Source organism: Cydia amplana, chromosome 1, assembly GCF_948474715.1.
Source record: "Cydia amplana chromosome 1, ilCydAmpl1.1, whole genome shotgun sequence".
NCBI classification, from domain to species: Eukaryota; Metazoa; Arthropoda; class Insecta; order Lepidoptera; family Tortricidae; genus Cydia; species Cydia amplana.
This window is the reverse complement of record NC_086069.1, coordinates 7,963,998-7,988,199: the sequence shown is the minus strand read 5'-3', so window position 1 is coordinate 7,988,199 and position 24,202 is coordinate 7,963,998. Positions and strand designations below refer to the sequence as shown.

At 34.9% G+C, this 24,202-nt stretch overlaps 3 protein-coding genes across 6 annotated transcripts in view; 2 read left to right on the top strand and 1 right to left on the bottom strand.

Annotated features, from left to right (window-relative positions):
- Positions 1–6,104: 6,104 nt before the first annotated feature.
- On the top strand, positions 6,105–13,908 carry LOC134652893 (uncharacterized). The gene is made up of 2 exons (XM_063508124.1): positions 6,105–6,269; positions 13,328–13,908. The coding sequence occupies exons 1-2, from the start codon at positions 6,236–6,238 to the stop codon at positions 13,705–13,707; spliced, it is 414 nt and encodes a 137-aa protein (XP_063364194.1). The 5' UTR covers positions 6,105–6,235; the 3' UTR covers positions 13,708–13,908.
- A 3,950-nt stretch (positions 13,909–17,858) lies between these two features.
- Positions 17,859–19,905, top strand: LOC134652892 (D-aminoacyl-tRNA deacylase). Of its 2 annotated transcripts, none has more exons than XM_063508096.1 (5): positions 17,859–17,980; positions 18,068–18,158; positions 18,284–18,410; positions 19,088–19,196; positions 19,728–19,905. In XM_063508096.1, exons 1-5 carry the CDS (start codon positions 17,938–17,940, stop codon positions 19,892–19,894), a joined length of 537 nt encoding a protein of 178 aa, XP_063364166.1. In that variant the 5' UTR covers positions 17,859–17,937; the 3' UTR covers positions 19,895–19,905. The 2 variants fall into 2 exon arrangements, with proteins under 2 accessions (XP_063364166.1, XP_063364177.1); XM_063508107.1 differs by having other exon boundaries at positions 17,882–17,980; positions 18,326–18,410.
- A 2,414-nt stretch (positions 19,906–22,319) lies between these two features.
- LOC134647441 (microtubule-associated protein Jupiter) overlaps positions 22,320–24,202 on the bottom strand; it is a 160,586-nt gene continuing 158,703 nt past the window's right edge. For all 3 annotated transcript variants that reach the window (XM_063501796.1, XM_063501791.1, XM_063501803.1), the window contains one exon: positions 22,320–23,745. In XM_063501796.1, the coding sequence (XP_063357866.1) occupies positions 23,612–23,745 (134 nt within the window). In that variant the 3' untranslated portion in view covers positions 22,320–23,611. The remainder of the gene's footprint in view (positions 23,746–24,202) is intronic.

Below are 24,202 nucleotides of genomic sequence, written 5' to 3'. Positions count from 1 at the left end.
TTTTTGAAGAAACGTCACTCTTGACACTTGTATGGATGGGATATGTCAGGGTCAAACAAGTGAGAAAAGTGACGTTTGTTTTTAAGAAACGTCACTTTTGACACTTGTATGGATGGGATATGTCGGTGTCAAACAAGTGACAAAAGTGACTTTTTTTAAAGAAACGTCACTTTTGACATGTATGGATGGGCTATGTCAGTGTCAAACAAATGACAAAAGTGACGTTTTTGAAGAAACGTCACTCTTGACACTTGTATGGATGGGATATGTCAGGGTCAAACAAGTGAGAAAGGTGACGTTTTTTAAGAAACGTCACTCTTGACACTTGTATGCATGGCCTATGTCAGTATCAAACAAGTGACAAAAGTGACGTTTTTGAAGAAACGTCACTCTTGACTTGACACTTGTATGGATGGGATATGTCAGGGTCAAACAAGTGAGAAAAGTGACGTTTGTTTTTAAGAAACGTCACTTTTGACACTTGTATGGATGGGATATGTCGGTGTCAAACAAGTGACAAAAGTGAATTTTTTTAAAGAAACGTCACTTTTGACATGTATGGATGGGCTATGGCAGTGTCAAACAAGTGACAAAAGTGACGTTTTTGAAGGAACGTCACTCTTGACACTTGTATGGATGGGATATGTCAGGGTCAAACAAGTGAGAAAGGTGACGTTTTTTTTATAAATATTGACTTTCAAAGTATTGTCATTAGACTTTTTGAACGTAGCTATTTTGAGCGTAGCAATTTTAAAAGTATTGGTCTCAAATTATTTGTTATTTATTTTGATTTATCGCAAAGCACTTGTTATTATTCCAAATTTTTTTTGATAACACGTGTTAAATAAACAGATAATTGTAGAAATATAAAATTTTCGAGTGTAGGATGAATAAACATATTTTTTAAGCATAAAATAAAAAATAAAAAATCAAAATAAATAGATCTCACGGTATCCGAGTGGTGCAAATTTCCATATCAATTGAGATTAATATTATGACCTAATCATCAAATTTTCGAATTGTGTAGGAATTTTTAAGTTACATTTATATCGATTATTTAAAAAAAACTATAGATTGAGCTTACTGTACACAGCTCACAGGAAACTCTCGGGATTTTTTTGTTATTAATCATGAACTAACTTAAGACATATAATTGATACATTATCCCGACTGTATGACTTAGTCTGTATAGTGTTCTAGATATTGACCCTAGGGTCATTAATTTCATGAAGAGCTCAATTACGGTACTGGAGATAATCGTATCGTGGGCATCTGTAAACCCTAAATATTGATTAGAAAAAGCTTTCGAAACTGTACGAATTAATGCAAGCAAAATTTTTTCTTCCCCCGCCTACTAGCTACGCCACTGATGGCGCCTGAAAGCATATTCACATCCCTACTACTATTGTACACGCGAAAGTAAATTTTTCTGTCTGTTCATTACTTATTCATGCTTAAATCTTTGATAAGATTAAGATGAAATTTCGAATGGAAATAGTTTGAGTCCCCGGACGACATAGGATAAATTTTATTACGGAAATTATCATTCAGATCATTCTACACCGACAAAGGCTTGCGTTTACATCCTATTAGATAGGTGTACTTTAATGATAATTTGACTATCCCGATTTGTTCAACCGTTCTGTCTTTGAGTACATCATCAATATCATCATACTCAAAGTTCCTATCTTCTTGTTTTCTCATAGTGACGAAAAATCTGCCGTAGGGGATATGTGAGGCGTCAATTAAAAAATTCACTGTCTGACGAGACTCGTATCAAGGATAGGTATGGCGGAAAAATTCGCAGTCAATGGGTAAGTCTCTTAATACAAAATTAATTGAACTATAGGTAGATATTTCTAAAATAAGGTAATTGTAAAACTTTTAGATATTTTTAACGCGTGGCTTTATCTACTACCGAGGCTGACTGTACACAGCCACCTGCCTGCCTGTCTGCCTGCCTGTGCTGCTGTGTGTAGTAATGATATAAACGGATCTGATGTACCTATATAAACTTTATACACAGCTATCCACGTGAGGCTTCTTGTTCATCAAACTTCACGTGTTGCGAGGTCATTAATTTTGATTAGCTCCCCGTTGTAAATGTAATGATGTAACAGAAGATTTATTTATAATCTGATTATGCATCACGTTACTTAGTCAAAGAGCACAACGTGACTTGAATCCACGTTTATTTTGGGTGGATTTTTATTATGGCCTGAATTCTTAACGTACCTACTTATAAGTCCTAGTTACGTAATACGAAGTACAATAATAATACACAACCAAAATAAAAGGAGAAGGGCGAATCACTTTTAGACTGGCACTAACACGACACGACTTTTAAACTTCAATCGATAATTTTATTTATATAAAATTTAGACAAATATTAAATTGGAAACGTAATTACTTGGTAACTCCAGATACATATTTGGTAGCGCTAGAGAGACATAAAAAGTGTCGGTTAAAAAGAAAAGGAAAATAAAGTAAGTGTTTAATGTGTTCGATTTGTCTAAGATTGTCCCCAAAATATTCATTTGTTTGACAGCTATGCGAGTTAGGAACTACCTATCCGCAAGTAGGTATTAAACGTCTTGTGCTTGTCAAGTGCTTGACATGCTAATGCCCATTATAGTCCCTGGTGCAGACTTAATTATACGGCAAATGATGATAATGGAATTTCCTTTTGCAGAGTTGCTCCTTTTGACTCACAGATTGATTTAGGAAGGGGAGCCAATCGAATTTTTGATGCAAAATTTTGACTTCAGGGGGGGTGCCCCCCGAAATTTGTAAAAAATAAAGTTTTGCTATTTGGTCAAGTTTGGTATCATTTTCGTGTAACTCAAGGATGCTTAATTCATTTCTGATATTTAATTTATATGGTTTCATATAAATAATTTGAAAAAATTAATAAATTAAAATTTACTATTTTATTTTTTTCGGAATAAATGCCAAAATTTTCCTTATTTTAATATATACACAAAAAATATAAATTTTATGAAATAGCCCTACTGTTTCTCGTTATAAAAAGTATACACATGGCATATTTATTTCTAAAAAATGTGAAGAATAAAAATAAAATGTAGACCTACTTTCGACCACAAGCTCGACGAAGAGTATACAACGATGTATGTTACAGCTATTAGAATTACGGCGTTTGATGACAATGATATACCTTTTAGCATAATGAGTCCTTAGAAGCCTTAGATCATTTTAAGAAGGAGAGCCACCTTGATTTTTGGTACGGTTGGGATGAAAAGGTTTGGGTGATTTGTCCCATACAATCATAAATTTATGCAAGCACCTGTATAGGTTTCTGCAATAAGTTTGGTGACATTCTTGAGTAAATCAAAAGAAAGACATCATTTAGGTGATTAAATCTTCAAAATACAAAATAATGTAAATATTGACTAATATTTACATTATTTTCCTGCGTATAGCTACGTCCCTTAAATCGGATTAGGTTGTGCACCGAACATAAGCAATGTTAAAGAGTCTAAACAAATATATAGGTAGTAAAATCTTTAAAATACGAAATAATGTAATTATTAGTCCATTTCCCTTTTTTTCTTTTAATTTTCTCGATAATGACACCAAACTTAATGCAGAAACCTAAACAGGTGCTTTCATAACGTTATGATTGTATGGGACAAATCACACCCCACCCTTTCATCCATACCGCACCAAAAATCAAGGTGGCTCTCCTTCCTAAAATGATTTAAGGGTTCTAAGGACTCATTATGCTAAAAGGTATCTCATCATCATCAAACGCCGTAATTCTAATAGCTGTAACACACATCGTTGACTATTCGGTGAGCTTGTGGTCGAAAGTAGGTCTACATTTTATTTTTTTTCTTCACATTTTTTAGAAATAAATATACCATGTGTATACTTTTTATAACGAGGAATAGTAGGTCTATTTCGTGAAATTTTTATTTTTTGTGTATATATTAAAATAAGAAAAATGTTGGCATTTATTCGGAAAAAATAAAATTGCAAATTTTTTTTTTTTATTTTTTTTTTATTATTTTCAGAAATGAATTTAGCATCCTTGAGTTACACGAAAATGATACCAAACTTGACCAAATAGCAAAACTTTATTTTTTACAAATTTCGGGGGGCACCCCCCTTGAAGTCAAAAATTTGCATACGAAATTCGATTGGCTCCCCTTCCTAAATCAATCTGTGAGTCAAAAGGAGCAACTCTGCAAAAGGAAATTCCATCATCATCATTTGCCGTAAATCGCACTTTTTTGTCGTGTGCGCCAGGGACTATTAGATGACACCCTAGCCTAGTTAACAATAACTTCAGTTTAAAGATGGCATGTAATGCATAGACAATCACTAGACGTCTACTCTACCTTATGTATAACACAACGTTTTACAATACATTACACTATGCGTGAAAAAACTCATTTAAATTTTTTGCGTTAATCTGCAGGCAGTGCCCCCGCCAAGTCGAGCAAAACAAAGAGGCACGGCCGTACCATCCTTTTCTCGAAGCGATTCAGGCCATTTTCGACGTCCTGTAATTTTGTGCGGGCTAAAGCTATAACCATATAATTTTCAGTGACATATAGGGCTTAACGTGATTTTAATATATTCTCAAAAACATTCAATTTGAACTTGTAGTTTAAGAATTATTGTAGTTCATAATGACTTGGCAATCGCACATAATGCTTTACTCGTACCTAGGTTTGCACGACGGATCCGAAATGTATGGGAATATCCGCGGATCCGGATCCAGATCCGGATAATTTCATACATTTCGGATCCGGATTGCAAACCCTACGTCGTACCGTTATCGTAAATATGTATAATGCTCAAACTGGATGTGATTAGCGCTAGCGTTATGTTCAATTAGAATTATTTTTAATAATTGACGATGATCCTTATGGCATTATGAAGTCGTGCGATGGCCAAGTCATGATACGTATTAAAAATTAAAAATACCTGATACGGTTTTAACACCCCCTGGCATTGATAACCGACTTGGTTTCACATAACATCTCAAAACTTTTTTGTAGTAGAAGAATTGCGTTGCGAGACTTGCATCTTTTTACATGTAATGTTTTTGATGGGATTCTTTTGTTCCAATGTGTGTTTGGACGTGGACCGTGGACCCACATGCTGAGTGCAACAATCGATTGCGATTACTGCAACGACGGGCTCCAGTACGCTCTGATTTTCTTTCCTACACGTGTGCGGAAAATTGGTACGGAACAAAATGTACAGAGCCTAACTATTCTAAAAAGTGTTAAAACTTCAACCGGCCAATGTGTTTATTTTTGTCGGTAAACAGCAGCGTCAGATAACGAGCTATAGGTACTGTGAATTATGTATTGTGTTGTGCAGACGACACGTGTCTGCGCACACGCGCCGAGGAGAGCTCGACAACGTGCGGTGTTGCCAAGTCTGGGAAAACAGGGATAACCCGATTAGTTGGGAAGTTATATTTAACTCGACTTGATAAGTATCGAAAGTTACAGACACAGATAATTCGCATTATAATGAATTACAGAAATATCACACTAACTAAACTAGAGCCAAATTAAACCAGACCAGCCAATGAAAGCACTCCGCTGTATTTGGTTTTTAAAGTCCAAAATAAAAGGAAAATTCTAAAGTATTTAAAAGTTTCATTCATATACCATTCAGTGTCAATCTTTTATACGTATAATAATTTGTTAGTAACAATTAATGCAGGTATTGTAAAGTCTGACATCGGTTAACTTTAAAATGCTTTAATCAATTAATAAATTAAACAGCCCAGGGTCTGTAAATGAATTAATGACCAAGTAACCATTACACACATCATGGTAACGTACGCATTATTTTTGTTTCTAATTATGGCAAGTAATAAATAGATATATACGATTATACGCGCCCGTGTGTCAAATATACTTTTGTTTTGTTCTATATTTAAAACTTATTTCTGACCAGACCAGACAAACTTTCTCGTGAGGAAAACTGAAAGTAATTAAGCCACCCCAACATTCTTTCTCGCTCAGGCGCCCGAGCGCCGCGCCGACCGAGCGCGGCTACGCTACGGCTACGAGGCGCTACGACCGCGCGATCACACTTCGCTTGCTTGCCTACCGATTTTATTTCACTCACTCCACGTCGGTAACTTGAAGGAACAACACGCGTTCAATTGTTTTTGCGAATTTTTATTTTCAATACAAGTTTGTAAACTGCCAGTGTTTGTTTTGTGAGTGAATAATATTTTGACAACATGTGTGAGAAGAGAATAAGGAAAATCAAAAAAGGTTAGTGTGTTGTTCGCAAGTACATCAAGTAAGACACGGTTGGTTTTGTAGCTTACTGCCGTACCTATTCGAACTTCAAGATATTCACAAGAGACCACACGGACTAGATCCATTCTAGATACGTTATAGTTTAGATCATTATACCTATAATATTACGGACAGAGTTTCGCTTACAAAACAACTGTGATTCCAACATCCACCAGTTTCTAAGTATTTACGCGTGACACACGCACATTGACAGCCCACATCCACCAGTTTGCCGTCAGACGAATCGAAATGTCATTGAAGTAAACATGTCGAAGAAAAATATAAAATATGCCGGCATGCGTAGCTAAATCCTGCTAGAATTGTACCGATCGAAAGAAAAAAAGTCACGGAATAACTTTTCATACTTAAGTTTAACAATTAGTACCTAAAATCACGATAATTTTTTGTTGTTTATAAATTATCAAACTGCAAAACAGGAGTGTGACCAGTAACATGAATAGGGTAATTTCCCGAAAGTAGGGTAATTGATTTCCCTTCTTATTAAATCATTATGTATTAAGAGATCATTTAGGTAAATGGTTAAATTATTGATTGTGCATTTCAAACTAGGTCGGTATGGTAATTTCCCGATACTAAGGAGCGATACAACGTTTGTTTGTTATGTATTATAATTTTTTGTTGAAAACCAGATATGTTTCAAGTTAAATGTATAAATTAAAAAACATGACGAACTGATTTCATTACGATGCTAAATATCATTAGGTATTGAAAATAATGATTGCACAAAGTAATTGTGCAATATTGCGCATTTTCAAGACCTATAAAATCAGATACGTACACACCTTTTTTATTGTCTAACGTAAAACTGTCCTAAATTTTTATTTGAAAACAAGGTCGACATTAAAAATAATTGTTTCACAATTAGGGGAGAATTTGTGTTACATGGTAACACTCGTCTACACGCACACATTCAAACCGTCCGCCATTGCAGTGTCACAGTTTGTCTTAGGTGACAGTCCGTCCGTAATATTCTAGGTCCATGGTTTAGATTTCAACTAGTTCTCTTTTGCAGCGCAATTCGTGCAACCAATGTCACTTTTACGTTAGATACTGGTTAGATAGAGTTAGATATCTATTAGATGTGAATTGGATCTCTAAGTCATATCTTGTGGAAATCGTTCAAGAGTATCTCCAGAATCGCGCAAATGTCAAATTTGACAGGTTAGATCTTAAACATATTGTTATCGTATCTTGGTGATGGCTAAAAGATATCTAATAGATGTCTATTTCAAAATCAGAATCGGGCCCACGGTTGGTTTTGTAGCTTAGTTATTTAATGATTGAATGATTAAATGATAAATGATAAATGATTAACTGGATTTAACCTTAACACCGAGTTGTGGCACTGACCTACCGCACATCATCATCTTCCTCGCGTTGTCCCGGCATTTTGCCACGGCTCATGGGAGCCTGGGGTCCGCTTGGCAACTAATCCCAGGAATTGGCGTAGGCACTAGTTTTTACGAAAGCGACTGCCTTCATATTAATGCTTTCATATTAAGTAATCCACAACACATGAAAAACGCCTGTAAAATAGGAAAACCCACCAACAGAAAATTCTGGCATAAATTAGGTAGGTATTCTTACATCGTTTGGATGTTAATATATATAACAAATTGTGTAAACTGTTGTCTTTATCCTCTAGCCGCCCATACGTCAAACCTTGCCAAGCAAAATGAAATTTTATTTTGTCAACACAAAGTTCAAATTAGAATGGAGCAGGAGACCTTTTTATAGATCTCAGGGCGGCTAGAGGTTATGCATTTTACCCTATTTTACGTTATTTTCTCATTTACCTACCAACTGCATATTGCGTAACTAGGTTAAAGACCTTTTTATCAAGGAATCAAATTTTATGGGGATTATGGATATTCACCGGTATAGGTTACAGGGATACCTATACCTGAATAGAAACGGCTACCTGTAAAAATAAATCAACAGTAGATAGAGTTAAACCAAGATAAGTCTGCAGCGATGCTGATAGCCCAGACTTATTTTAAACTTGGAGTTCAAGTTTATATGTCATAATTTCATAGAACTTTGACGTAACACTTGCACAGTCTGTACTGACAAAATCGTCGCACCATCAACAAAAAACAGAGCAAAAATATCGTGTTTGTTGTATGGGAGCCCCCCTTAAATATTTATTTTATTTTATTTTTAGTATTTGTTGTTATAGTGGCAACAGAGATACATCATTTGTGAAAATTTCAACTGTCTAGCTATCGCGGTTCATGAGATACAGGCTGGTGACAGACGGACGGACGGACGGACAGCGAAGTCTTAGTAATAGGGTCCCGTTTTTTACCCTTTGGGTACGGAACCCTAAAAATATCTTTTATCGCTTGCAAAAACATACCTGGAAATTAGATATCTATGAATCATAGATACGTGTGTCAGACATCGATAAATACTATATAAATTACGAGTCGTAAAGTCAATGGTGTCAAAGATGCTGTGCTAGTTAGTACAAGTATTTCAGCATTCTTTTGTCAAACCAAAACTACAACTAAAAGTTCCAAAGTTCCACGTGAGGGATTAGGTTATTGGCCGCCCTGTATCATATATACAGGAAAAGGAAACATAAACACGATAATTCTTTTGTAACCGCGAATATTAAAAAGTCTAATACTTGCTTGCTTAATTCAAATCGAAAAGAGATTCTGGGCCCGATTCGGATTTTGTAATAGACATCTATATCTTTTAGACATCGCCAAGATTCGATAACGATATGTTTAAGATCTAACCTGTCAAATTTGACATTTCCGCGATTCTGGAGATACTCTTGAACGATTTCCACAAGATGCTACTTAGAGATCTAATTCACATCTAATAGATATCTAACACGATCTATCGTAAAAGTGACATTGGTTGCCCGAATTGCGCTGCAAAAGAGAACTAGTTGAAATCTAAACTATAACGTATTTAGAATGGATCTAGTACGTGTCGTCTCGTGTGAATATCTTGAAGTTCGAATACGGCAGTCTGTCTCGTGCGGCCCGCGGAGGCTCGCTCACGTTCTAGCTACTTCGTACAGAGAGCACAAAACTAATATTACAGAAGGTTTATTCCATACCTGGGCAAGGTATAGAACAGTTGCACATATAATGCACAATGTATAAGAATAAAGTAGAGTGGACTTTCTGTATTTGTTTATGTTGTAGCTCAGCTAGCTAACGGCTGTGGCCGCGAGCCGGCGAAAGTTCGTTGACCCGGCGACGTCATCCTTGACTCACATACTGATTGTATTCGCAGCGCAATAGTAAATAATTTACTTACAGAGCTAAAGTTGCCTATTATGACCTCGCCTTTTATTTATATCCCTATAAGCTTTTGTTATTTATACTATAGTCAGTCAGATATTCAAAGATAATGTGGAATGCCGACTCTGCACCGAAAACTTTGGCTAAAATGCTGAAAACTTTAACCTACACAATAATAAAAGAACGTAGGTAGTTAGGTTACGACTTTAGGCACCTACGACACAGTATTTCATGTTTACGCCAAAAATGTCAATAGGTATAAAAATTATTATGTCTATCTATTTTTAAATTCGCAGTTGAACATGAACGCACATTTCTACATCCTTTCGACCATATTATGATAAACCGAATAAATCTTACATACTAACTTAGATAACTAAGAAGGTAGGTATAGGTACCTACTTGGATAACTTGGATACTAAGTATAATTTCTTCGTATTTATTTATCACCGCACCTTTATGTGAATAAACTGTTCACCTATCACTCCTATCAGACATCAAGAAGTACCTATTGCTTTTCTAACCTAAACATATATAAAATCTGGAGTAAGTGTGTACATATCTACTATGTATATTACTTACCTACGTAAGCGTGTGTGGCCGAGGGATCCTCTCTCGTATAGAGCTTTACAGCAAGTGTCGTAACCGGGATGCTGCTTAAACAATATAATTAAGTATAGATACCTTCGGTAAAATCCGGCGGCTGACTGACCGTTAGATTATCTCTATCAAATTACATACATTATACATTCACCTCATACAAATAAGGCGAAAACACACTTATCCCACGTACGCAACGTATGCAATGCATTATGACAATCTGAAACCCTGAAAGTTGTATGCTTAGAACCATACTTGTCATGCGTTGCGTTGCATATGACAAGTAGGTATAGGTATGTTTCTAAGCATACAAATTTCAGGGTTCAGATGTCATAATGCGTTGCATACGTTGCGTACGTGGGATAAGCGTGTTTTCGCCTATATAATCAATGATATATGTAAGTATATCACCTCGACTTACCTCGCCCCGCCGGTAGTTGAACAACTTTATACCTTGAGGTGTCTGTGTATCCTATTGACCTTTTTTCCATTGTCTGCCGTTTGAATGGGTCAGTAAACAAACATTCATTCGCACCTACCTGACGAAAAACTTTCAAACTGTTATTTATAACACGTAGCGTCAAATTGTGTCTGGTAGACGAATTTAAGACTTATGTATACCTACTTAGGTACGCGCATTTGAACACACAACACGTATGCGCTAAGACAGCTGTAGTAAACATTCCTACGGCAGCTCACGTGGCTCTGCCATACGTTTGGAGCATCGTTTATTTTTGTTGGCCACTTTTTAAACGCATGCTCGCACATAACGTGACTGGGAACCTCATATATGTAGGTATAAACTAGTACAAGTAAATAGTACTGTAAAGTCCTTGCCTCGTCGCCAACTCGCCACATTTAGTGACCCCTTTTTTTACATCCTCAATACTTGTACATTACATATACACAACAATGCAGCCGGTGCGAAACTACGAATATTGTAATTTGACCCATAAACTCATGAACCTATAATATTACGGACAGAGTTTCGCTTACAACACAACTGTGATTCCAACATCCACCAGTTTCTAAGTATTTACGCGTGACACACACACATTGACAGCCCACATCCACCAGTTTGCCGTCAGACGAATCGAAACGTCATTGAAGTAAACATGTCGAAGAAAAATATAAAAATATGGCGGCATGCGTAGTTAATTCCTGCTAGAATTGTACCGATCGAAAGAAAAAAAGTCACGGAATAACTTTTCATACTTAAGTTTATCAATTAGTACGTAAAATCACGATAATTTGTTGTTTATAAATTATCAAACTGCAAAACAGGAGTGTGACCAGTAACATGAATAGGGTAATTTCCCGAAAGTAGGGTAATTGATACCCTTCTTATTAAATCATTATTTATTAAGAGATCATTTAGGTAAATGGTTAAATTATTGATTGTGCATTTCAAACTAGGTCGATATGGTAATTTCCCGATACTAAGTAGCGATACTTAACGTTTGTTTGTTATGTATTATAATTTTTTTGTTGAAAACCAGATATGTTTCAAGTTAAATGTATAAATTAAATACTATTCTTTATGTTTGCACAAAGTAATTGTGCAAACATTATTTTCAATACCTAATGATATTTAGCATCGTAATGAAATCAGTTCGTCATGTTTTTTTAATTTATACATTTAACTTGAAACATATCTAGTTTTCAACAAAAAAAAATGTAATACATAACAAACAAACGTTAAGTATCGCTCCTTAGTATCGGGAAATTACCAGTCTGACGTAAAACTGTCCTATTTTTTTATTTGAAAACGAGGACGATATTAAAAATAACTGTTTCACCATTAGGGGAGAATTTGTGTTACATGGTAACACTCGTCTACACGCACACATTCAAACCGTCCGCCATTGCAGTGTCACAGTTTGTCTTAGGTGACAGTCCGTCCGTAATATTCTAGGTCCATGCATAAACTCTAGATAGTTGAAGGTCAGAGGTCAGAGTTAATCTGGCGCTTGGCGCGCTCTGAACAAAATATATAGTCAATCAATATGACTCATAAGTACCTACTCTATTTTTCTTCGTCTTTTTGATTTCTTATAAAGCTTCGATCGAATAATGGTTATTATAATGTGTCTTCAAGTAAAATCTAAAGACTATTTTCAATCAATACAAATTGTATACCAATTGTAGGGCACATGTCTTCGGTCATCACTGTCATCAGATTCGATTTCATCGATCGATGTTTTGTTCAAAGTACATGTACTTTACCTGGAGAAAACCCTTATTGCTCAGGCGCAGTTACGAGTGCATTCTGACATTTCTCACCCAACAATGAATAAAATTTATGGAATCTGAATTCCATAAATCCGGCTCAGAATCCGGAGACTGGTTCAGGGTCCTCTGAGAGCTTTAGGAGATTATTTTACCCGTTCTCCAGAATATTATTATTTATTTTGATATGTCAACTGTTTATTTATTTACATCCGTCTGTATTTATGTTTTTTTTTATATATTTATGATACCAAACTCGAAAAAAATTAAAACAAAAACTTACAGATTCACCGATGGACCGAAACAAAATTTTAACTTCCAATATAATGCTTTTTTGGCGTTACAGCCGTATAGGGCTTAGGTATTTTATTTCCTCGTATCTCTAGAGCGAACTATATGCGTAAACATTAGACTAGTGTTACCGGCACGTTGGCCCGCACATGCGCGGAGCCACGTTGTGGCAACGTGATGTTGAGCCCGATTGGCCCAGCGCCGCCTACAGCCGAAAGTGCAATTTTAGAATGCCGACTTTATTAAATAACGTTTTATTAATTACTAAGTATGCAGCCAAACTTGCTCATGTCATGATAATAGTCAATTATTTCGCGTGATTTATTGAATGAATCAAGCTATGGATATTAGTTTCCATTAGCAAATAATCTCGCATGTATGTATATATTTAGGTGGATACCTGCGCATGTGTTTACCTGTTTGCTTTAATATTGAGCCACATGATACATTTGAGTAGGTAACTACTTTACAATTTCTGATACTGTAGCGGGTTTGAAGTTGTAATTGTAGATTTTATATACGCCCATCTTGTATCTAAGATTGGTGCGATTTTTTAAAGGGCATCCATTTTACTGACACTTGTCTAACATTTCAGCAATTAATAAGTATAAATTTCTTCTTTTACAGGTTCCAACCTTATGCGTCTGAGAGAGGCAAGGCGCTTACAGCGGCTGCAGCGATTGTCGTCGCCGCCGGCGCCCGAGGTGCCCCGGCCCTGCCAGTCGCAGCCGCTCCCACCCAGCAACAATGGAGCCCAGAACAGAGTTCTCCTAGAACTCGCCTGGAAAACCGTTGCCCTCATGCACAAAAATAGGATAATCCAACAAAAAATTGTAGCTCTACAAAAAGAAACGTCCGAATTCGTAGCTTCAGTCATGAATAACCCTGACAACAAGCAGCGGTACATGGAACACCTCCGCGCCCACAAGCTCGCGCAACAAACGCAAGCGCAGCCTCCTCAAATTGAAAACAACAATCTGCCATTAAAAGTTGAACCAACTGTATAATCAACTTTGCCTGTCTGTATGACTGAAGCGAATGCACGAGTGTAAATAAATGAACTGTCTATTTTTAGGTTATGGAAATGTTGTATTGTCATAATTACGAGTATGATAATTAAATTTGAGTTTTGAATGTTCTAGATATAAACTTGCGTTATTAGCGATCTTTCAATTTGCATCGAATTCCAAAACTTTTACATATGCAATAGACTGAGAGATAATTGTTGGGGATTTACTTACTATGGTAAGGTGGGCCGAGGCCGATATGCCCAATTTTGATTCGATATTCTTTCAAACGAACGTTTGTATACAATAGCAATATATATAAGTAGTGTAAGTTCTGAACTAGTAACATATATATGTACTACGATAGAAAATATCATTTTTTTTTCTTTTTTTTATAAAAAATTCTCATATAGGCCTTTGCCCACTTTAGCGTAACACTAACACGAGTGTGGATTTATAAAACGGATCAATGACAAGTGAAAGCGAATGTCATTACAGTATTACCTACCTACGCAAAGTTTTATAGAAAACTAAGTAAATACCTATACTGATTTATGTGTTCAGTCTCCATAGTCACTGTAAACAAAAACTGCCGCCGTGTTGTTGCGTCACGATTTAACTTAGTTAATAAATACGCTTAAACTCGTTCGATAATGAAGAACCTCCGTATTAATAAGGGGTCTGTGCACATAACATAACATACCTACACTCAGTTGGAATAGCATTGTACTGATATATGTGCCGCAAACACTAATAGTAACTATGGTAATTACTTACAATTTTAACAAATAGTAGACTTTACTCGTACTTACAATAAGGTTACGAGTTGGTATTATTTACCTACCTAAATTTGTTTTGACGTTAGATGTCGTAATTCGATAATTATCATATTTGTGGTAAGGGAGTTGTAGATGTTATATGTATTCAGTTCTTCTGGACTTCGGAATTGGATTTAGAACATGTATGTTCATATTGTGGTACCTTTCAGCAATAATGTTTTAATGCAGTGTCTTAAAAATGTTGTGTATAATGGAGGATACTACTTCTACTTAGGTCTAGCATTAAGATTCTTTTGAGGTTGTATCTAACATAAGAGTAAGAGGCTGTTTAATTTAAAAGCGTTGCGGGGGATCTTCGTACCTAAATACAACTCATATTTAAATTAAAAACTTACAGTTGTGAATTCATTATGACATGAATTAATTTCGAGCCTTGTAATACGAAATCATTATAATTGGAAAATCTTAGCTTCCATTGTTGATTTTATTAAGGTCGTAATTTAATAGTTTTATGGTACGAAGACGTTAAAGGTATTGTTAATACTCTTAAGTTATAGGTAATGTACCTATAACGTAGGTATGTAGGTATTATAACATTTATAACCACTAATACACTTGATACACGTTTGCTGAAAGCGCGTTTGATTGTCGCTACCATGATTCGCTATTTATTTTATCGTTTTCATTTAAGACTGTTACTAAAGATCCAGACTGTTTAGCTCTGTAGAACGTAGACACTTAGTAGCGTAGGTACATATATATCCAGGAGCTTAAAAATTATGTTGTATTACATGCACATGATCATTAATTAATATTTATCCAACTGAAATTCTTGCAATCTACATGGGTTCAAGTTCAAGCAGCATCAAAAGTACCTATAGTGTTTCCGAATATGCGACAAAAGTACCTACCTAACCTACCATTCCCGAATAGCTTAACAAAAAGAGATGTCTCTATATTTAGACCCAATCAGACTGTGACCAACATACTTGCATTGAACTTATATACATATGTATTTGTAATCAATTGATGAAAACAGAATAATACAAGTAGAAGCGTTATTGAAGCGTAATATAAATGATAAACTAATTTTTAAGTTCATATACCAGTACTATTATATCTGTTAATATTTTCTACTGTTAAATATTTGATATCTACTTTAATTTTGTTCCATAGTAACTGTAATGATCACTTATGTTGCCTTACTTATAAGAATCAAGGGAAGCATAAGAATTGTTTTATCCTTCTCACTAAGTATTGCAACACATAGTTTATGGGTAACATGATATTTATGTATTGGTTTGCTGATTCTTAGATTCACGAAGTGCTTCATTTTTTCATTTAGCTCATAAGAATATTTTTGTCAAAGAAATATTGTATGTATTTAATTCAAGTATCAGCAACCTGTACTTTTATAATGTAGTATTTTCCCAAAAGCACAGATCTTAGCACCACTAATTGTGTTCATTTTACACGTACAGTATCTACTGTACATCTGTACCTACCTACTTACATTGAGTGTATGTATAATATTCACAAAATTTTATTTTGAATTAAATGGGCTTTTTCTAAAATAAATATCTAAAACCCGATTCTTTCAAATCTGGACGTTCTTGGGCTCATTCTACATCTTTTTTTAATGGTAGGATGGAGAGTGCTGTCGATTCTGAGTAGAATGAGCCCAAGAACGTCCAGATTTGATAGAATCGGGTTTTCGATATTTATTTTACAAAAAGCCCAAATATCTACTGGTTTAGAGGACTATTACGAGTACGTGTGTGTGTTTTACCTTGTGTTAGAGCGCAGTACAACTGCCAACAAGTAGGTACACTTGTGGTACTGGTAGGCAAGAAATTTTAATAAAATCGCGCCAAATAATTAAGGACCAGTTGCACCAACCACATTTAGCGGACTGATAAACTTTACTCAGCAGTCAAATTTAGCGAACATTTTAACGGTGACAGACGGTCTGTCATCGTTAAAGCTTGCACTAAATTTTATTGTATGAGAAGTTTCATACTTCACAGCTACGTGACGTTGATCAGTCTGTTAATCGTGGTTAATTGATAGATAAAGCGAACTTCCATAGAATTGGCGCGAATAGGTACAAATCTAAGTTTTTTGATCTCATGAAAAAAATACGAAATTCGTACAAAAATTACACATTACCTATATGCTTTTAATGTAGGCACGTGAATGGTACCTAAACAAATCTTGTGTGTGGTTTAATTAAGATTACAATGGAATTAAACTAGTCTTTTTAAATATATAATATTTGGATTTTTAATTTTATCCTATTTAATTCTATCCTATTTTATTCCATACAGAAGGGTCCTTATGCTTCAAGAAAGATGGAAAGCCATCCGTTACCCTTCTCTAAGTCATACCTATAGCTGGTCAACCAAATCTTGTCAGTAAAAAAAGGCGCTAAATTCAAATTTTCTATGGGACGATATCCCTTTGCGCCTACATTTTTCAAATTTGCCGCCTTTTTCTACTGTCAAGATCTGGTTGACCAAGTATACCTACATAATTGTTGATTGTGTGCACGACAGCGACGCCTGCCTGACGGCTACGAAACCAAAATCAATCAAAATTTTCATCTGAATGCCTGGTTCACTATATAGGGAAAACCTATGCTGGTGCCATTTGACAGTTGGCACTATTATATAAAGAATCTATCACCTAACCCAACGCCTTCTTGTGACTTAAATCGGAAACTTGAACTTGACATTTACATTTGCGCCAATAATCTAGGGGCTCGTGTGTGCCCCCTACAGTTCATGTTCGTTCCCTAAACCATCCTAAACTAAACTTTCTCACTCTAAAAAAAATACTTCTTGATATTGTTTGTCAAAGGACTGTCTCATTTCAAACGGCATGTCTCAGAACGGGTTTTAGTTCTTAAGTTTTGTATGTAAATACCTACGTATTTAATTTATATTATTGAAATAAAAAACATACTTTCTTTCAAATATAGACATAGAGAAACATACTTTCTTTCAAATATAGCCATAGAGAATCATACTATCTTTCTCTTACACTAGGACTAGCACCGAAAAGAAAAGGATGAGTATAGTTTTTATGGTTCTTATTTACTGACAAATTGGTTTGACCAACTATATCATAAGTACTGCCATCTGCCGACGAGTAGCGCAATTATGACACAAGCATGATATTGCTAGCATAAAAAATATTTAATTCTATTAGAATAATTATTTAGTCATCTGAACGCATCCAATGTAGCATGTCAAAGAAATGTCAAGATGACAGTTTGACTACTTTGAGCACGGATTTAGAGTTAATACTTTGAGTTACTTATTGGTGGTAAAAATAGCCGGCTATTTATTTTATTTTGTAATGAGATACATTTTAACTGAGCATAATAAAACAGGCCTTAGTATATTATATAAAAACCTAATTAGTAAAAGTATCACAGAAAAGTTCAACTATGAAAGCATTAATACAACGCGTTATGAACGCTAAAGTTACCGGTGATTATCTTACTTTGCTATAAAATAATATAAATTATACATTTACTGCATATCACCTTGTTACTAACTGCCCTGTTCTAATTTCAGTAAATGGTGAAGTTATCAGTAATATAGAGCAAGGGTTATGTGTCCTAATCGGAATTTCAAAGAATGATAACTTGATGGATATGGAATACATGTAAGTAAGTGTGCGAAAAAACGATACTGTATAATCTTTCAGTTTCCTACATCAACACAAACAAAAAAGTATAGTTGCTGTTACTTACTCCCAAGTGTAAGATTTTTTCATTGAATTACTTTCAGAGTCCGTAAGATCCTCAGTGCAAGGTTATTTAATGATGACAGTGACAAACGATGGAGCAAGAGTGTGGTGGACAAGGATTACGAAGTGTTGTGTGTTAGTCAATTCACCTTGTACAATACTTGGAAGGTTTGTTCTAATGACATTGTATTTCTTCTACAACACACAATAATGAACCTTATTGAAATTATTCTCATGAAAGAAGTGGAGTTTTAAACTTTATGTGTTGCCTAGTAAAAATTATCAACTTTCTACCTGACAAAATTTCTTTACAGTATTTATTTATGGGAATTTCAGAGCGCCTACCGCGAACCACGTTCGACGTGTTGCCTCTCTGTCGCACTTGTAAGTTCGTACGTAAGTGTGACAGGGAGGTAACACGTCGAACGTGGTTCGCGGTAGGCCCTCTGATGCTTTTTTCAGGGTGTTTTGGGGTAGTATCAATATATTATTATAGAGGGTACAATTGTTAATTTTTAAATCATATTAAGGGACACCCTAATATTGGTATGTTGCAGACAAGTTACACTTTTGGACACATGTTACCCACTGTAATGATATGGGTTATTTACCTCTACATCATACTCTAAATTTAACACCTGAATGCTACACTCTACATTGTATTATCTACATTTAGCTTTCATCAGCCTTCTCTCGGCCCAGACATTTGGTGCATTTTGCATAATTAGAGTTTTATATGCTAAAATAATTATTTCATAACCAAAAAGCAATACTGGAAATTTATGTGGGCTATGTTTTTTTTATGAATTCTAATGTTATATTTCAACACCTTCATTTGCTTTCAGGGTAACAAGCCAGACTTTCATAATGCAATGGCAGGTGATGACTCTAAAAAGTTTTATGAACAGTTTTTAGAACTGCTAAAAGAAAGTTACAAGCCGGAGAAAATTAAAGGTAAGATATGATTACAGTAACATGTAGGTACCTACCTGGTGTTGAAATAGGTATGTAAAACATTGGTGTAACTTGCAATGATTTATTTGTAACGAAGGTATTAGGTATTGTCCAGCGCGGCAATGCCGCCAGCCTTCTTGGCACCCTGCCACAAGGCACTGAGCTAGAGACAGTCTTTTATTTATAATTGTAGTTATTGTTATTGTAGTTAGTTGTAGTTTTTAATTTTAGTTTATATTTTTTTAGATATATTACTCACTTTTATGTTATTAATATTTTGGTATTATATAGAGTCTGACTCAGACTCTATAAATTTTACATGCAGATTAATTACATAAGTAAAAGTTACGTAAGTGCGTTTTATATATCTTTTCAACCTTTATCGCCCCGCCCTTCAGAAAAAATAATAAAAGTTACAGGCAGTAAAATATCCGCTGCATGGGCTCATGTCATACTTTATGACACAGTATGGCCAAAATAATTGAGACTCAAAATGTCCTGTTCTCGGCTTATGGATTATTTTTGTCTCAGACGGAGTATTCGGGGCGTATATGCAAGTATCCATAGAAAACGATGGCCCCGTCACGGTGAGCATAGAGTCACCGGTCAGGGACGAGCAAACGCTAGCCAAGGAAAACTCTAGGAATCCGCAGAGGGTTAAAGTAAATACGAATTGTGAAGGAGATCTACAAGCTTAGTGATGTTGTAAGTTATTTATGTAGACAAGTTAATTATATTTATAATATATTCAACTATATTTTAACAAGCTTTTATTAGGTCGACCTGTATGTAACTAAAATGTAATGGAATCTAAAATTGGCAGCTGTATGTAGTTCTGATGACAATACAATAATATGGTACTGTCAAACTGATCTGATGATGGAGACAGGAGGTGGCCATAGGAACTCTGTGATGAAACAACGCAACCTAATTGTGTTAGGGGCTTTTAGAATTGTCTCGATGAGTATTAGTTGTCTGTCGTAAGAAAAGTACAGTCAGCGATAAAAGCTTGTACCAAAAATTACATTTCAACGCAAAATTCAATGCAGAAGACTTTGCCATCAAGTAAAAGGTTCTAAGTGAGATTTATGCCGGCTGTGGACGTAGAGGCAGAGAGCTCCAACACACGCTACGCTATGCTATAGGTATTCGAAAAATATGTTATCGAAATGTATTTTATCTACATTGTAATTTTATCAAAACTTGCGAATATTTATAAATATTTCATGCAATAAGTATTAATAATATTAACAATCTAAACATATGACGATAGCGTGAACATAAATCCATAGCCTACAAAGGCAACTTGTCAAAGAACCTGATTAATTGTTTCCCCATAGCCCCATCGTGCCCTACGAAGAGAGCGACTGGCATTTTTAGACCTTTGTCCCCCTTTCACACGATGCACCCGCACTGTACATAATTGGGGTAAGCTGCGGTTTCATAAATCCTGATATTTTCTACACGGTGCTCATGAGTCATGAGGAACCCGAATGATTTCAACCACGCGTTTCTGAGGCCAAAATAAGGAAAAAATGTTACATGGCCTACAGGGGTCAATTTTGAAAAAAAAAAGTATTTTTTTTTAAATATATTTGTACTTATACGTAAAAAGTAAATGCTATTGGTAAAACTGACACTTAAAAAGATTTTTTACTTTTTTTTCGTAAAACCTAATATACCTAGTATTACCAAACAGGAAGGGTACCTACGATGATACTCGTACCATGCTCGTACCCTTCCAATTTGAAAAATAATCATCGGATCTATATCTAAATCCCTAAAGTCTTTTCTCCTATCGATGCATTCCCTAATATTGTTTGTCATAATCAGGGGTCGGACAAAAAGTGCGGATGACGTAAAAATGACGTAATCTTGCACACAGGATGATGTTTGAGTTTGTATTTAAACTTCCGTGTGACATGTAGTAACAAAGTAGTATTAATGAAGTAACAAAATAATCGTAAATAAATCCATGGAATTAATAATACAGGTGGTAGGGTGATGTAGTGAATAAAATAAATTTCACGAAACTTGTTACCATAAGGTATAATTATTTGAAATTAGTTAGAACACTTAGAACAAGTCTGTGGGATCCTCAGATAAATAGGTTTAATAGTAGTAATAGGTATAAAAAGTGGGAACAGTAGGTAAGATTAGTAAAAATAAAAAAAGATAATTTGATGTTATTATACTTTTATAGCTAAATTTTAGCTAAATATAATCGTGAAGATACAATAGCTAAACCATAACGAAGTCAATTTATTGTTCATCTGATTGACAATGTGTCAGTCAAAAACGTACTTACTCATTTCAAGTGGCGATATCGTTTAATAAAGAGGTTGATAAATGATAAGTGATAATTGTTTATGAAAATCAAAAATACTATTTGAAATCATCCTATAAGTGGTTTGACGTCATCCGCACTTTTTGTCCGACCCCTGGATGATCAGTTGTCCTAACACTAAAAACCCTAATTTTGGTTATCCTAATATTGATTACTTATCCTAATGTTATTTTTGCATATTTTCTTTTTTGCGAGGGTCGCAGTTGAACCCTAACCTAACCCACTTTTGTGGCAGCAAGTTCTAAAACCTAACCATTTTTCAGAACCTTACATTATGGAAAATAATCGTTATGACAATTGATCGTTATGGCGTGTGCACATTAGGACAAACCAGTTAGGGCAAGTGACTTTAGGACAAACGTTGTTAGGGATTCAGAATGATACCCATTCGGGAAAACTTTATAGGACATTTTAGTCTTTAAATATGATCAGGAATACACTTTTAAAATCTTTCAGGTTCCTCGTAAACACCGTGTATAAATATTATGACCAAAATATATTTCCATAGGAGCTTAGAGTTGTGGAGGAGTGCTTTGTGACAATACACACATAGCCCACTTGGCGTAGCTGGGCTATGTGTGCTGGCCGTGGGCGAATGGGGTCCTCGCCCACGGCCTCGCACATTAGGGGGCCTCGCAAAGCTAACCTTTTTTTATTTCTATTTCCCTGGGAAAACCCATTGAAAAGGGCCTCGCAGATATGGTTTTCGCTCACGGCTAGATTAGTTCACGCTACGTTACTGCACATAGCATAGCGGACCTCTAATAAAACGAGAATTATATCAATAAAAAAACTTTATTTTGAAATAATGGTTATTATCTATTAACAGTTTTGTTATAATTAGGCCTGCGATTATGCGTTCAGGTTAGATAGAATATTAAAATGTTTTTACAAAGTTGATATGCCTACACTATGTGGTTACATAAGCTGTAACAATGTATACAAACATCACCACAACTTATTATCCTACAAAACTATGGTCCTTAAAATCACCAATTTTGTTAACAGATAATCGACCAAAATTCAATACTTTTTTACATTTTATTTCTAAACGCGTAGAAAATAAACTAAAAAAAATAAACTCATGTAAAGACAAAATAAATGCAATCTATAAACCCTCTATTTAAATTAGGTAATACAATAATAAAATTTAACAAAAGAGATTAAGGACTCTTAATTAGTGTCAAATATTAAAGTTTAAGTTAAGATATAATATAATTTGTATCATTTAGCCCGAGTGCCGTATGATTACTATTTCTATACCGTGAAATATAGATAATATAATCACTGTCTTTCCGTTAATGCCTACTCAATCTCACACAGATTCTTATAGAATTTCACCCCATCTCCAATCAAGGCACTATTCGTTTTGGTATATTGCTGATACGTATCCTCACTCCTAATTCACAATATCAAAGTTAAAATAATTATTAAAGTGTGAAGAGTATAATATCCAAGTTCTCAAGTCTGCGTTGACCTTTGAAATTATAATAAATATATATTTAATAATCAATTCGGACGCAAATAAAAAATATTAAGCATTGTTATTGACGTAACTAATTCATGGTTATTATTAATTCAAAGGGCCTACACTACGAATCTATAGCATTTATATCTATCGAAATAATGTTACTATTACAAAAATATCTATAATCATCTATGCTTAATTATTCGAAAAGTAAATATTTATGGGATAGGCTAAGGATTTATTTAACAACATATACCCTTTCTGTTTTGAATGGACGTTGTGATTTTATTAATTATTACTGGTACTCTTGGTAATACCGTGATATCCAGACAGTCGTTGAAATTTAGTTGATTAATGGAATTGTTAATATAAATGCATGAAAACTGTATTTTATAAAGATTGTTCCTTATTCATCAATAATCCCAAACAAAACTCGACAAGTTACTTACTGATTTTGTGGATACCACGTCATGTTTCTTTGTCAGTCATAAAGGAATTCTTGATGAATGTGAAATAATCTTATTTTTTTACAAAATATTTGTCTTTTATGACGTGGGGGTAGACGGTAAAATATAAGTCGAATTTGAGTGTAGGGGCAGTCTACCAGAGACCGGAGGAGAACCCGCCGGGCGGCACGCGATTGTGGTTGATGATGCTGTTGCCATTTAGTGACGTCACGGTGTTGATCTGCCCGTTCAGCGACTTGTAGCCGTCACCGGTGATCGGGTTGCCTTCTGTAAAAACAAGATATAAATGTAAAAAACTCAACATTATTTAACAATATATAAATAGAGGGAACAGCAATTACTGTTCACTCACATGAGCGTAAAATCAACTTTTACACTATCTCATTTTAAGGAGGTAATTTAGACTTGAAAAAAAAAACAAAGAAATACATGTAACACCTAGTAACAAGAGACAAAAAAGTGATTATTACATGCTAATAATTATACATGTGCGTATCTGGGACTCTTATTTAATATTTACCTACTCCATGGTACAGCTATCATTATGAAAACGGAAACTATCTAATTCCTACAGATTATGGAAATCCTACTACTAATAATAAACTAAGATTTTTATGTCCTATGAAATAGTAAAAGGAAGAACTATTAGAATATGTGTCGCTATATCGTCATCGATTTATGTAGGTACCTACGTATGAAGAAATCTCAAATGGAATGGATTGAA

Coding starts and splice junctions, on each gene's coding strand:
- LOC134652893 (XM_063508124.1), top strand. CDS start 6,236: ATGTGTGAGAAGAGAATAAGGAAAATCAAAAAAG. Junction 6,270..13,327: donor AATAAGGAAAATCAAAAAAG/GTTAGTGTGTTG, acceptor CTTCTTTTACAG/GTTCCAACCTTATGCGTCTG.
- LOC134652892 (XM_063508096.1), top strand. CDS start 17,938: ATGAAAGCATTAATACAACGCGTTATGAACGCTAAAGTTACCG. Junction 17,981..18,067: donor TATGAACGCTAAAGTTACCG/GTGATTATCTTA, acceptor TTCTAATTTCAG/TAAATGGTGAAGTTATCAGT. Junction 19,197..19,727: donor CAAGCCGGAGAAAATTAAAG/GTAAGATATGAT, acceptor TTTTTGTCTCAG/ACGGAGTATTCGGGGCGTAT.